Source organism: Somniosus microcephalus, chromosome 1 (genome assembly GCF_052327205.1).
Source record: "Somniosus microcephalus isolate GS21.2 chromosome 1, FLI_Smic_1.0, whole genome shotgun sequence".
NCBI classification, from domain to species: Eukaryota; Metazoa; Chordata; class Chondrichthyes; order Squaliformes; family Somniosidae; genus Somniosus; species Somniosus microcephalus.
Genome location: NC_140987.1, coordinates 52,456,088 through 52,470,912, shown reverse-complemented (window position 1 = coordinate 52,470,912; position 14,825 = coordinate 52,456,088). Strand labels below are relative to the sequence as shown.

At 44.5% G+C, this 14,825-nt stretch overlaps 2 protein-coding genes across 6 annotated transcripts in view; one reads left to right on the top strand and one right to left on the bottom strand.

Annotated features, from left to right (window-relative positions):
- The window catches only part of primpol (primase and polymerase (DNA-directed)), a 66,266-nt gene extending 53,207 nt beyond the window's left edge, over positions 1–13,059 (bottom strand). The window contains exons 1-2 of one of the 2 annotated variants that reach the window (XM_085980819.1): positions 12,882–13,059; positions 4,473–4,655 (exon numbers count right to left, since the gene is read on the bottom strand). In XM_085980819.1, the coding sequence (XP_085836945.1) occupies positions 4,473–4,652 (180 nt within the window). In that variant the 5' untranslated portion in view covers positions 4,653–4,655; positions 12,882–13,059. The remainder of the gene's footprint in view (positions 1–4,472; positions 4,656–12,881) is intronic. The other variant, XM_085980787.1, reaches the window with a different exon arrangement.
- Positions 13,060–13,114: 55 nt separating this feature from the next.
- casp3b (caspase 3, apoptosis-related cysteine peptidase b) overlaps positions 13,115–14,825 on the top strand; it is a 74,405-nt gene continuing 72,694 nt past the window's right edge. For all 4 annotated transcript variants that reach the window (XM_085981032.1, XM_085981100.1, XM_085980996.1 and 1 more), the window contains exon 1: positions 13,115–13,367. The gene's annotated coding sequence lies outside the window, so the exon portion shown is untranslated. The remainder of the gene's footprint in view (positions 13,368–14,825) is intronic.

Genomic DNA, 14,825 nt, shown 5'->3' with positions numbered 1-14,825 from the left:
AGAGGAGTGGACCAGGGTGTCACGGAGGGAGCGGTCCCTTCGGAATGCTGAAAGGGGAGATGAGGGGAAGATGTGTTTGGCGGTGGGATCACGCTGGAGGTGGCGGAAATGGCGAGGATGATCCTTTGAATGTGGAGGCTGGTGGGGTGAAAGGTGAAGACAAGGAGATCCCTATTGTGGTTCCGGGAGGGAGGGGAAGGGGTGAGAACAGAAGTGCGGGAAATAGAACGGACGCGGTCAAGGGCCGTGTCAGCCACAGTAAAGGGGAATCCTCGGTTGAGGAAAAAGGAAGACATGTCGGAAGCACTAGTATGGATGGTGGCATCGTCAGAGCAGATGCGACGGAGACGGAGAAACTGGGAGAATGGAATAGAGTCCTTACAGGAAGCGGGGTGGGAGGAAGTGTTGGAGATGGACCATGTGAAGGTGAGGGAAGGGTGGAAATTGGAAGCAAAGTGAATTAAATTTTCTAGTTCAGGACAAAAGCAGGAAATGGCACCGATACAGTCATCAATGTACCGGAAAAAGAGGTGAGGGAGTGGACCCGAGTAGGACTGCAACAAAGAGTGTTCCACATATCCCACGAAAAGGCAGGCATAGCCAGGCGAAGGAGGGTGGTGGTAGAAGGGGACTGGTTGGGCCTCTGTTCAAGGAAGAAGCAGAGCGCTCCGAGGCCATTTTGGTGGGGGAGTGTCACTCATCACATCCCCATCGCTCTGCGTTCCCTACCCTACTCCTGCACATCCTTACTCACACCAACTTACCTTACACCTCCACCCATCACTCTCCATCTACATTATCACTTCCTGATCTCACTAGCCAACCCTCACACTCACCCTCATCCTAGTCCAATCATACCAACTAACAACACACAAGGGTAGGCACTTGTGTGTTTTAGCCAATGTTCATGTGAAGTTTCTGTTAATGTGCTGTCAAACATTGAAATCTTTATTTTCAACACTGCGTTCTTGGACAGGCTGTTAACAAGGTCTTAATCACCTAAATTGCCTCCCCCGCCACTTGGTGTCGGGTCTGTTCAGCGCTGACAGACCCGACATCTGGGAAACTAGCGTGGCGGTGGGTTGACAGCGGGTTCCCTACCTGCTGTCAAAAACATTTTTTCCCCCACACGACCCGCCACCACACGCGCCCGCTGACCCTCTGAAAAATTCCCCCATAGTTTCCATGTCTAATATGGGATACACAACATGCTTTCAATTCACCATCATTGCCATTCTTGACTGGCCACTAGAAGAGCAGAAGACTGCCCAACTGATTTTATATCCCCATCTTCAGACAGGAGTTCAGCCTCCTCTGCTCTGCCTGCTACTTCACTTAAGGCTGAATGTGTGACGTTGGGAGGATGAGTCAGGGAAAGAGGACATTTGGACCTGTGCTCTCCTACTGTGTGGTGTCATCCATTGACAATTTAAATGCATAGTGTCACTGCACCTCCTCATTTACATTTTTTTTTAAAAGAAAGGTTTATTTTCAAATAATTTTTGTTGACCTTTTTTTTCAAGATAGCACTTTGGCTATCTAAAAAGAAAAATGATTATTCTCTGACAAAGGTTCTTTGATACAAACATTTTGGGTTTTAATCTGTCCTTGAACATTTGACTGGAATTTGTTCCATTTTCTGAACAGCAAACACATTTATGAGGGGTCTCCCGAAGTAGCAAACGCCTTCCAATATAAAGTAAAGCCACCGACAATCAACCATTGAGCTGCAAGTAAAAATACCCAAGTGTTAGAGAATCAGAAAAGATGTGGGTCACTGGGTGTCGAAGACTGCTTTGAAAGGAACACAACTATGGCAATTAAGATTTCCAGTTCCACCGAGTTGTGTCTTCCACATATAGGTACATTGGATAAATGTCCAAAGATGTACCTTTTAGAAGTGCTTAATACTGAAGATAAAATGAAGCCACCAAAGTAGAGGAAGCCATCAATAATCAGAAAGTTAAGCTCCTGGTGCTATTTCCACAGCTAATCTGAGAATTGAAAACCAAACAAAACTACCCTGGAAGGGCCACTTCACCCAACAAGAGCTAGAGATACATAAAAGCACACAAAAAGAATAAAACTTGCATTTATATAGCGCTTTAGGGCGTCCCAAAACACTTTACAGCCAGTGAAGTACTTTTGAAGTGTAGTCACTACAGATAGACTATCCTTTATCCGAACTTCCGAAAACCGAAAATGTTTTCGTTCAGCGTAAGTCGTGCGCACGACATGACCCGAGTGGCGCAAAACATGACAGGAGTGATCCTCCGGGGCCCAGAACAAGAATTCCTGCAGATTGTCGACACGCCGGCCTTCGCTCTCGATGTTAAGTGTGACTGAGGGAGCTCTGCCTTTCCCTGTGAGCAGGGCAGAGGGTCACAGAGTTCCCTCCTGGGTAGGAGACTGCAGGCCGAGCAGGGCAGTGTGAAGGAGGTACCGGGAGAGTGAACCCAACAATACAGCGGCCCGTCCGATAGCTGCAGCGGCCCGTCCGATATGCTGCTGTTCTATCCAAACTTCCGGATAGACCAGCGCTAATGTTGTCAGATACGAAGGTTTTCATCTCCGTATCTGACAACAAACACTGTTGCTCAGCAACAGCTTGTAAACACTCAGCCCAGTAGCTTGGAAGCGTCTCTGAAGCTGTTGCTAAGCTACAGAGACGCTTTCCAGAGCCTGCCTGTGAAAAGAATGCTAGGAGTTTCCCAGTCTGAAATAATACCTTCTGAAATCCGAAAATTTCCGAAAACCGAAACACAGCTGGTCCCAAGGTTTTTGGATAAGGGATAGTCAACCTGTATTGGAATGTAGGGTGAACTGTACAACTGCTAACGTTGTACCATTGTTTAAAAAGGGAGAAAGGGATAGACCAAATAATTACAGGCCAGTCAGCCTAACCTCGGTGATGGGCAAATTATTGGAAAAAATTCTGAGGGACAGTATTAATCGTCATTTAGAAAGGCACAAATTAATCAAGGGCAGTCAGCCTGGATTTGTTAAGGGAAGGTCGTGTCTGACTAACAACAGAAAATGCTGGAAAAACTCAGCAGGTCAGGCAACATCCGTGGAGAGAAATTTGAGTTGACGTTTCGGGTCTGCAGTATTTTGCTATCGTCGTCGTGTCTGGCTAACTTGATTGAACTTTTTGAGGAGGTACAGGAAACTTTTGAATAACCGACCCCTAAATAACCGGAACACTCTATCCACCGGCAAAATTCAGGAGTCGGTTCAGGTAACTTTTATTACTTTTATTACCTTTTTAAACTCCATTTGTTGCTGTGCAAGGGTGTAGCTGAAGCTGTTGCTAAGCTACAGAGACGCTTGCAACTTGTGCCGATTGTTTTGAAGCTAAGCAACAGGGTTTGTTGCTTTATACGGAGCTCTGAGCTCCGTATCTTTTACTATAGTGTTCGGTTATCCGGAATTGTTGATGAACCGGCAACATGTCGGTCCCGTCCGTGCCGGATACCAGAAAGTTTCCTGTAACAAGGAGGGTCGATGAGGGTACCGTGTTTGATGTAGTCTACATGGATGATAGCCTGGATTATGTGCTCAAGTCTTGGGAATGGGGCTTGAACACACAACCTTCTGACTCAGAGGCGAGAGTGCCACCAGTGAGCCAAGGTAGACATGTTAAGAAGGGGAAAAGACCATCAGGCTCGCTCTATCCAGACATGGTGCAACTACACATACCACTCACCCCATCTCTAACCTGCAACTTCCGAGTAGTGAGTGAGATATTAGGATGGAATGCAGCCATCCAAGGCGTGAATTCACCAAAGCCTAGAACAATGAAGTGGACCTGGAAAGAATTTGTTTAGCAGTTGAACAAAGGGTCCAAAAATAATTAACTCGCTAAGAGATCAGAAAGAGACTTTACAAACTGGGTGTTACCCATAATCTGAGGGAAATAGTGAAAGGCAAGTTATATCATTATCTGGCTTTTATCACTGGACTTTACAATGTGACAAAATGAAATATATACTGTAGCATGAGGTTTAGGAGCCAGGTTCATGAATTGGTATCTACAACGGAATGGTAGCATTTTCAGTATAGTGCAAACACTATTTTACTTTCAGCTATTATTGTAATAAATGGAGGCCTGCATTACTTAAAGGGACAAGATTGGCGATCAGTTGGTGAGTGGTGGAGTCTAACTTTTGTATAATTCTATACATCTGAAGAAAAATATTACAGGGTTCAGGGATAGAACATGAAAATGGGATAAGTGTAGATAGCTTCAATGTATACATTTCTATGCTTTTAATTAAAGAGAAAAACACTCACTTAGTCTCACTTCTTTTCGTTTTCTAAATACAGATCTAACATAAACGTTTGATAGGGCATCTATAAACCTCAGCAGTTCACGGAATATCTATTTTCTTCCTGAAAGTCCATTATGTTATTCACTGTGCAACACAACCTCTATTCACATTTCTAAAATATAATGATATATTTTACTTTACCGCTTTACAGCTCTTGGAAAAATTAAAGGCTTGATGCTGGCGATAAAACAACTTCCAAATCGATGCTGGTTGCCAGGGTTTTGAAAGTTTTGGTTTGTACGTCAGGCTGATGGGGCGTTTTTGATAGCTGCCTGCTAAAGTTTCAATGTCCTTTACTCTTTGCTGCCAGTTCTTCTTCATACTCTGAGAAAAGTAAAGACATACAAGAAATTTTAGGAACAGGAAAACCCAACAAACACATCTTTCTGATCTCACTTCCCATCTACCTACTTTCACAACATATCCCTCAAGAAACATATCTAATTACCTCTTAAACCCATTTCCCTTTATAAAGCATTCCACAAGTGTATAACACTAACCTACTTCCCTTCTTATTCCTAAATTCCTCATTTCTAATCTGTAATCCCTAATATTTAAAACATTCACCATAGAGAACAATTTGTGCAGATTGCTCTTTAGTGAGAGAAACAGAGGAAACTACAAATCCCAGAGCGACATGCTGGAATGAGAGAGAAGTGAAAAAAACAGATACAGAAGAAAAATAAGAGAAAGAGTAAAAGGAGTGAAAAAAAAATTAGTGAGAATAGAAATCGAGGAAAAAATAGTTCCATACACCAAAAGATCACGTTAGATGTGAGGAAAGCCATTCATCTTATCTTATTCAATTCATCCAGAAAGAACCTACAGTCCTTCTCATTACTGCATTCAATTGTTCTTAAATGATTCTAAGATTTTCACCTTCACTATCCTATCCAGAAGTCTTTCCCATGTGTTGATCACTCCACAAAAGCAAAACTTTGTGACCTCTTTCACAAATTTGAACCTGTGCCCCGTCCTAATTTTTAATGTCTCATTTGCAGTATTGTTCCGAATTTACCTTTTCTATACAGTATATTATCTTATATACTTAATTAACGAAGATGGTTGTCGTGGTTGGAGGTCAATCATCTCAGCCCCAGGACATCGCTGCAAGAGTTCCTCAGGGCAGTGTCCTAGGCCCAACCATCTTCAGCTGCTTCATCAATGAGCTTCCCTCCATCATAAGGTCAGAAGTGGGGATGTTCGCTGATGACTGCAGTGTTCAGTGCCATTCGCAGCTCCTCAGATAATGACGCAGTCCGTGCCCGTATGCAGCAAGACGTGGACGACATTCAGGCTTGGGCTGATAAGTGGCAGGTAACATTTGCGCCACACAAGTGCCAGGCAATGACTATCTCCAACAAGCGAGCGTCTAACCACCGCCCCTTGACATTCAATGGCGTTACCACCAAATCCCCGCCATCAATATCCTTGGGGGTGGGGGGGTCACCATTGACCAGAAACTTAACTGGACCAGCCACGTAAATACTGTGCCAACAAGAGGTCAGAGGCTGGGTATTCTGTGGTGAGTGTCTCACCTCCTGACTCCCCAAAGCCTTTCCACCATCTACAAGGCACAAGTAAGGAGTGATGGAATACTCTCCACTTGCCTGGATGAGTGCAGCTCCAACAACACTCAAGAAGCTCGACACCATCCAAGACAAAGCAGCCCGCTTGATTGGCACTCCATCCACCACCTAAATTTTCACTCCCTCCACCACCGGTGCACCGTGGCTGCAGTGTGTACCATCTACAAGATGCACTGCAGCAACTCGCCAAGGGTTCTTCAGCAGCACCTCCCAAACCCGCTTCCTCTACCACCTAGAAGGACAAGGGCAGCAGGCGCATGGGAACACCACCACCTCCAAGTCACACACCATCCTGACTTGGAAGTATATCGCCGTTCCTTCATGGTCGCTGTGTCAAAATCCTGGAACTTGCTCCCTAACAGCACTGTGGGAGTACCTTCACCACACGGACTGCAGCGGTTCAAGAAGGCGGCTCACCACCACCTTCTCAAGGGCAACTAGAAACATAGAGATATAAACATAGAAAAATAGGAGCAGGAGGCGGCCATTCGGCCCTTCGAGCCTGCTTTGCCATTCAATATGATCATGGCTGATCCTCTATCTCAATACCATATTCCCGCTCTCTCCCCATATCCCTTGATGCCTTTTGCGTACAGAAATCTATCTATCTCCTTCTTAAATATATTCAGTGACTTGGCCTCCACAGCCTTCTGTGGTAGAGAATTCCTCAGGTTCACCACCCTCTGAGTGAAGAAATTCCTCCTCATCTCAGTCCTAAATGTCCTACCCAGTATCCTGAGACTGTGACCCCTCGTTATAGACCCCACAGACAAGGGAAACATCCTCCCTGCATCCAGTCTGTCTAGCCCTGTCAGAATTTTATACATTTCAATGAGATCCCCTCTCATTCTTCTAAACTCTAGTGAATACAGGCCTAATCGACCCAATCTCTCCTCATACGACAGTCCTGCCATCCCAGGAATCAGTCTGGTGAACCTTCGTTGCACTCCCTCTATGGCAAGTATATCCTTTCTTAGGCAAGACCAAAACTGCACACAGTCCTCCAGGTGTGGTCTCACTAAGGCCCTGTATAACTGTAGTAAGACACCCTTGCTCCTGTACTCAAATCCTCTAGCAATGAAGGCTAACATACCATTTGCCTTCTTAACTGCTTGCTGCACCTGCATGTTTGCTTTCAGTGACTGGTGTACCCTTTGTACATCAACATTTCATAAGAACATAAGAACATAAGAAATAGGAGCAGGAGTAGGCCAATTGGCCCCTCGAGCCTGCTCCGCCATTCAATAAGATCATGGCTGATCTGATCCTAACCGCCAATCCACTATGACAGGACTATCTCCTGAATCTAACAGCATTAGACACACGAAAAACAGGAGCAGGATCAGGCTACACGGCCGCTGGGCCCGCTCCGCTACCCACAGGGCCATGACCTATCCGAACCTAGACTCATGTCCAAATTCCTGCCCGCTCCCCGTAACCCTTAATTCCCTTTTCTACTAGGAAACTGTCTATTTCTGTTTTAAATTTATGTAATGATGTAGCTTCGACAGCTTTTTGGGGCAGCATATTCCATGGACCTACCACCCTCTGAGTGAAGTAGTTCCTCCTCATCTCAGTTTTGAAAGAGCAGCCCCTTATTCTAAGACTATGCCCCCTAGTTCTAGTTTCACCCATCATCTGGAACATCCTCCCTGCATCCACCCGATCCAACCCCTTCATAATCTTATATGTTTCAATAAGATCGCCTCTCATTCTTCTGAACTCCAATGAGTAGAGTCCCAATCTACTCAACCTCTCCTCATATGTCCATCCCCTCATCCGCGGGATTAATCGAGTGAACCTTCTTTGTACTGACTCGAGAGCAAGTATGTCCTTTCTTAAGTATGGACACCAAAACTGTATGCAGTATTCCAGGTGCGGTCTCACCAATACCTTGTACAACTGAAGCAATACCTCCCTATTTTTATATTCTATCCCCCTAGCAATGAAAGCCAACATTCCATTGGCCTTCTTAATCACTTGCTGCACCTGCATACTAACCTTTTGAGTTTCGTGCACCAGGACCCCCAGATCCCTTTGTACTTCAGTACTTTCAAGTTTCTTGCCATTAAGATAATAACTTGCTCTACGATTTTTCCTGCCAAAGTGCATAACCTCACACTTTCCAGTATTGTATTCCATCTGCCAAATCTCTGCCCACTTACTTAGCCTGTCTATGTCCCCTTGCAGGTTTTTTATGTCCTCCTCACTCACTACTTTCCCTCCCATCTTAGTATCATCTGCAAACTTTGATGTGTTACACTCGGTCCCCTCCTCCAAATCGTTAATATAGATTGTAAAGAGTTGGGGACCCAGCACTGACCCCTGCGGAACACCACTGGTTACTGATTGCCAGTCTGAATATGAACCATTTATCCCAACTCTCTGCCTTCTGTTAGATAGCCAATCCTCTATCCATGCCAGAATATTACCCCCAATCCCGTGATTTTTTATCTTAAGCAATAATCTTTTGTGTGGCACCTTGTCAAATGCCTTTTGGAAGTCTAAATACACTACGTCCACTGGTTCACCTTTATCCACCCTATATGTTACTTCCTCAAAGAACTCCAGCAAATTTGTCAAACATGACTTCCCCTTCATAAAACCATGCTGACTTTGTCTTATTAAATTATGATTATCCAAATGTCCTGTTACTGTCTCCTTAATAATGGACTCCAAAATTTTACCTACCACAGATGTTAGGCTAACCGGTCTATAGTTTCCAGCCTTCTGTCTACTGCCCTTTTTAAATAAGGGTGTTACATTAGCAGTTTTCCAGTCTGCTGGGACCTTTGCTGAGTCCAGGGAGTTTTGGAAGATTATTACCAATGCATCCACAATCCCTACCGCCACTTCCCTCAAAACCCTGGGATGTAAGCCATCAGGTCCAGGTGATTTATCCGCCTTGAGTCCCATTATTTTACCAAGTACTACTTCCTTAGTGATTTTAATCGTATTTAGCTCCTCCCCCCCCTATAGCCCCCTGCTTGTCAAGTGTTGGGATATTCTTGGTGTCCTCTACTGTAAAGACTGATACAAAATATTCATTCAGTGTTTTTGCCATCTCCATATTTCCCACCATTAATTTCCCGGTCTCATCCTCTAAGGGACCAACATTTACTTTAGCCACCCTTTTTCTTTTTATATAACTATAAAAACTCTTACTATGTCTTTATATTTTTTGCTAATTTACTTTCATAATGTATCTTCCCTTTCTTAATCAATCTTTTTGTTATTTTTTGCTGTCTTTTAAAGTTTTCCCAATCCTCTATCCTCCCACTAGATTTGGCTACCTTATATGCCTTTGTTTTTAGTCGAATACTATCCTTAATTTCTTTACTTAATCTATCACCATTTAAATAACTCTGCCTTTCTGTTTTTCCTACTGAAGTGGATAACTTCTCATTTATTCACGTTATACTGCATCTGCCATGTATTTGCCCACTCACTCAACTTGTCTAAATCGCCTTGAAGCCTCTTTGCATCCTCCTCACAACTCACATTCCCACCTAGTTTCGTGTCATCAGCAAATGTGGAAATATTACATTTGGTTCCCTCATCCAAATCATTGATATATATATTGTGAATAACTGGGGCCCAAGCACTGATCCCTGCGGTACCCCACTAGTCACCGCCTGCTACCCTGAAAAAGACCCAATTATTCCTACTCTCTGTTTCCTGTCTGTTAACCAATTTTCAATCCATGCCAGTACATTACCCCCAATCCCATGTGCTTTAATTTTCCATTCTAACCTCGTGGGACTTTATCAAAGACCTTCTGAAAATCCAAATACACCACATCCACTGGTTTTCCCATATCTATTCTACCAGTTACATCCTTAAAAAACTCCAGTATGTTTGTTGAACACGATTTCCCTTTCATAAATCCATGTTGACTTTGTCTAATCCCATTGATATTTTCTAAGTGTCCTGTTATCACATCCTTTATAATAGACTCTAGCATTTTGCAATAGACTCATGCAAGCCGTGATCCTGACCAACAGTTCCACCACAGACCCAATTCACGTACGAACCGGGGTCAAGCAAGGCTGTGTCATCGCACCAACGCTCTTCTCAATCTTCCTTGCTGCAATGCTCCATCTCACCCTCAGTAAGCTCCCCACTGGAGTGGAGCTAATTTACAGAACAAACGGGAAACTGTTCAACCTCCGCCGCCTCCAGTCCAGATCCAAGGTCGTCCCATCCTCTGTCGTCGAATTACAGTATGCAGACAATGTTTGCGTCTGCGCTCACTCGGAGGTCGAACTCCAAACCATCGTAAACACCTTCACCGAAGCATATGACAGCATAGGCCTTACACTAAACATCCGTAAGACAAAGGTCCTCTACCAACCTGCCCCTGAGTGCTGCCCCCCGATTATCAAAATCCACGACAAGGTCTTGGACAACGTGGACCACTTTCCATACCTCGGGAGCCTACTGTCAACAAGGGCAGACATCGACGACGAAGTCCAACACCGCCTTCAGCGTGCCAGTGCAGCCTTCGGTCGCCTGAGGAAGAGTGTGTTTGAAGACCAGGACCTCAAACCCAGCACTAAGCTCATGGTCTACAGGGCAGCAGTGATACCTGCCCTGCTGTATGCCTCAGAGACATGGACCATGTACAGCAGGCACCTCAAAGCACTGGAGAGGTACCACCAACGCTGCCTCCGCAAGATCCTGCAAATCCATTGGCAGGATAAGCGCACCAACGTCCGTGTTCTTGCTCAGGTCAACATCCCCAGCATCGAAGCTCTGACCACGCTCAAACAGCTCTGATGGACGGGTCACATTGTCTGCATGCCCGATACGAGACTCCCAAAACAAGCGCTCTACTCGGAGCTCCGGCACGGCAAGAGAGCCCCAGGTGGGCAGAGGAAACGCTTCAAGGACACCCTCAAAGCCTCCTTGAAAAAGTGTAACATCCCCACCGACACCTGGGAATCCCTGGCCCAAGACCGCACAAAGTGGAGGAGAAGCACCCGGGAAGGCGCTGAACACATCGAGTCTCTTCACCGGGAGCAAGCGGAAGCCAAGCGCAGGCAGCGCAAGGAGCGCACGTCAACCCAAGCACCCCACCCACCCGCCCCTTCAACCACCGTCTGCCCCACCTGTGACAGAGACTGTAGGTCCCGCATTCGACTCATCAGTCACCTGCGAGCTCATTTTTAATGTGGAAGCAAGTCATCCTCGGTTCCGAGGGACTGCCTAAGAAGAATAGACTCTAGCATTTTCCCTACTACTGATGTTAGACTAACCGGTCTGTAATTCCCTGTTTCTCTCTCCCTCCTTTTCTAAATAGTGGGGTTACATTTGCCACCCTCCAATCTGCAGGAACTGTTCCATAATCTATAGAATTTTGGAAGATGACAACCAATGCATCCACTATTTCCATGGCTACCTCTTTTAGTACTCTGGGATGCAGATTGTCAGGCCCTGGGGATTTATCAGCTTTCAGTCCCATTAATTTCTCCAGCACTTTTTTTTTTTAACTAATACTAATTTCCTTTAATTCCTCCTTCTCACTAAATCCTTGGTTCCTTAGTATTTCTGGGAAGTTATTTGTGTCCTCTACTGTGAAGACAGAACCAAAGTATTTGTTTAATTGCTCTGCCATTTCCTTGTTCCCCATTATAAATTCTCCCGTTTCTGACTGTAAGGGACCTACATTTGTCTTCGATAATCTTTTTATTTTTACCTAACTAGGGATGGGCAATAAATGCTGGCTTTGCCAGCGACACCCACATCCCATGAACGAAAAGGTGCTCTATCAGTCATCTCCTTCAAGTTTTTCCAGTCTTTCTTGATAAATTAGTCCTCTGATGCGAGGGATCAAACTTATAAATGTTCTGGGCACTGCTTCCAGGTGCTGAATGTCTCCTTTGTGTCTCAATGACCAGAACTGGATACAGTACTCAAGGTGCAGACTGACTAGAGCACTGTACAGTTTAAGCATGATTTTCCCCATTTGCATACTACTGATTTAGCAAGATAGTTCAGCATTTTATTTGCTTTATTGATTGCTCTTATGAACGATTGGTCATGTTGCACGTTGAGTCTACAAAGATCCCAGATCTCTTTCAACTTTACACTTGGTCAAGTTCCACCCACTTACATATTTTGTTGTGGAGAGGAAAGGCTGGAAGGGAGGAACTATATGCTGTATTCTCAGGTCTCTCAGAAACATTCCAAAGCATTGGACAAATAATGAATTCCTAGTTTGGGTGTCATCTACAGATTTGCATTCAGCTTCTGAAATCAAGAAGGAATTTGCATTTATATAGTACCTTTCATATCTTCAGGAAGTCCCAGGCCATTTTAAGCCAATGAATAACTTTTGAAGTGTAGTCACTATTGTTGTTATGCAGGCAAACACAACAGGCAATTTACACACAGCAAGATCCCACAAACAGCAATGAGATAAATGGCCAGTTACTCTGTTCTGGTTGAGGGATAAGTGTTAGGCAGCATACCAGGTCATGAATGTGATTTAGAAACAGTGGGGGTCCCAGCACCAATCGCTGGGGGTCCCTATAATAGCACTCCCTTGCTCTGACATAACCCCCGTCAACAAGTTCCTGTTGCTTCTTACCCTTCAGACAATTTCTCATCCATTTCTAGGGTTAGGGTTAGCGTTAATTAAAAACAGTGGAGTTAAGCCATAAAACAAGGAAGGTCCACAGTTCTTCAGGTATTATAAAACCGTAAACTTCTGAATGAATGGAAGATCCACTAATATTTTTTAAATAATACAGGATATGTACAAAGATGGTGAAAATATTAGGAGTGAATTTTATGATCCAAGAGACTGGTTTAAAATTAATGTAAACATATAACGAGTGAGATAGGTTAAAACAAATATCTTAGCAAATTAAGTGAAACTTGACAATGGGGAAAAAAATCACAAGACTTTTGATTCTGCGTTAAAGTTTACTAAATCAAAAACGGCAAATAAACTCACTTGTATCTTTCAGTTAAAATTGATGAAAACAAACTCATAACGTTTCCAATCCACTCTCCCCCACACACACAGAAAAAAATGGCAACCGAGCGCGAAAGCCTGCCGTCAGCGAGGTGCGCGCTGGGAGTTGTAGTTCCGCTAAGAAGCCCTTTGTCTGCAGGGTGGTGGGGAAGAGGCAGCAAGAAACGACAACACCGCCAGACAACTGCCGCCATTGAGGCGGCGCGTAACCGGGCGAAGTTTCACTCGCAGTGGCACGCGCCTGCGCAGTTACGCACCGGGCGAAGTTTCACTCGCACTCGCACTGGCACGCGCGTGCTCGGAGGAGGTGACGGTTGGTTTCGTCACAAAGGAACGACGTCATTATAGGTTGTCGAGCGGAGCGAGTGAGGGAAGGCAGAAAGAAAAAGGAAGAGAAAGTTGTCGAGCGGAGCGAGTTGGTGCTGCTGCTGGACGGCGATATATAGCTGGTTGGATCTTTAGAAGGTGGGTTGGATGGTTGATTTGCTCCAGCAATAAAATTTGCGAGTTGGCGCGCAGTGAGAACCTTTACATCGGTCGCTCGCGTCTCTGCCCCCCAGCTCTTTAACGCCGCCGGTGTGTGTGCGGCGTTTTTTGTCCTTTTAATTTTTTATCCCCCCCCGAAATTGGTGCCGAAACCCCGGGATGGCTGATTCCTCCTTCTCCACCCAACCACAAACTCTACTCACTCGGCAGCCTCCTGTTCCCCAGTCTGTTGTTGCTCTTTTTAGCCGAAGGAACCTTTTCGCTGATTTGGTTAAAAATAAAACATGGGCTGTGGTTTGCAGTGCATAAAAGTTTCAAGTTGTTAGAATGGTTCCTAATAAATAGGGTTTGTGAAAGGGGCAGATCGTCAGGTGGGAGTTAGCAAATTCAGTATTCGTCTACCTGTTTTACGTTCATGTGTGTGGCTTTTTTTTCCTTTAAAGTTTCCCCAAATTCGAGGAAGTTAAAAGCTGTCCGCAGGAAGGTTTGTGTTGATTAAAATTTGCACCAAGTGTCGATCCAGGAAAAGGTTCTCGGTTCGAGTTCCTGTAAAGTGTTTTTTTTTTACCTGTCTGTCGGTGTTTGCGCTTGTTCAAGACGAAACTAAAACCGCTACGTGTGCTTACAAAAACAAATCAAGGAAATCCGGCTTATTGGGACTTTAAAATGTGTGATTTAAAAATGAAATTATACTTTCAATTATGGAGTTGTTTTGATTGCACGGTGCACTTGTTTTAATCGTGGGCATGACCAATCATTTTGTATTGCGAAGTTGCTGGAATTAACAGACGTTTTGTGCTTGTCCTGTCTTGGTACTATTTTGTCTGGATTAATAAAAGTGGCATCACCACTGGCACAAGTGACTTCTTTTCCCCCCTCCCAGGAAGAAGGCACCACTAATGTGAACTGAGCAGCCCCAACAAAATAGAAGTGCAATGAAAACAGAAAATGCTGTAAATACTCAGACAGCATCTGTGGAGAGAGAAAGAGTGTTAACGTTTCAGGTCGATGACGGTTCTGACGAAAGGGCATCGACCTAAAACGTTAACTCTTTTTCTCTCCAAAGATGTTGCTTGACCTGCTGAGTATTTCCAACATTTTCTGTGTTTATTTCAAATTAACAGCACCTGAAGTATTTTGCTTTTTTTCCATGTGCGTAGTGTAAAATTACGATTTGGTTTTCATTGGGTGGGTAGTGCCCTGTGGTGCCCACCAGTCACGGACATAACCAGTCATGCAGAGTTCTAAAAATGGATTTCTGGTACTTAAAGTACTTATTACCTACTGCAGGATAAGGACATGGTGGAAGTGCCAGTTGATTCAAATATTTACACGGCAACACAAAATGAAAAACTCTAATGTGAAAGACTTCCCATCAGAAAAGAGCATATTGAGAGTATAAGAGCTCATGGTGCATTAGGCATGTATGATACAGCC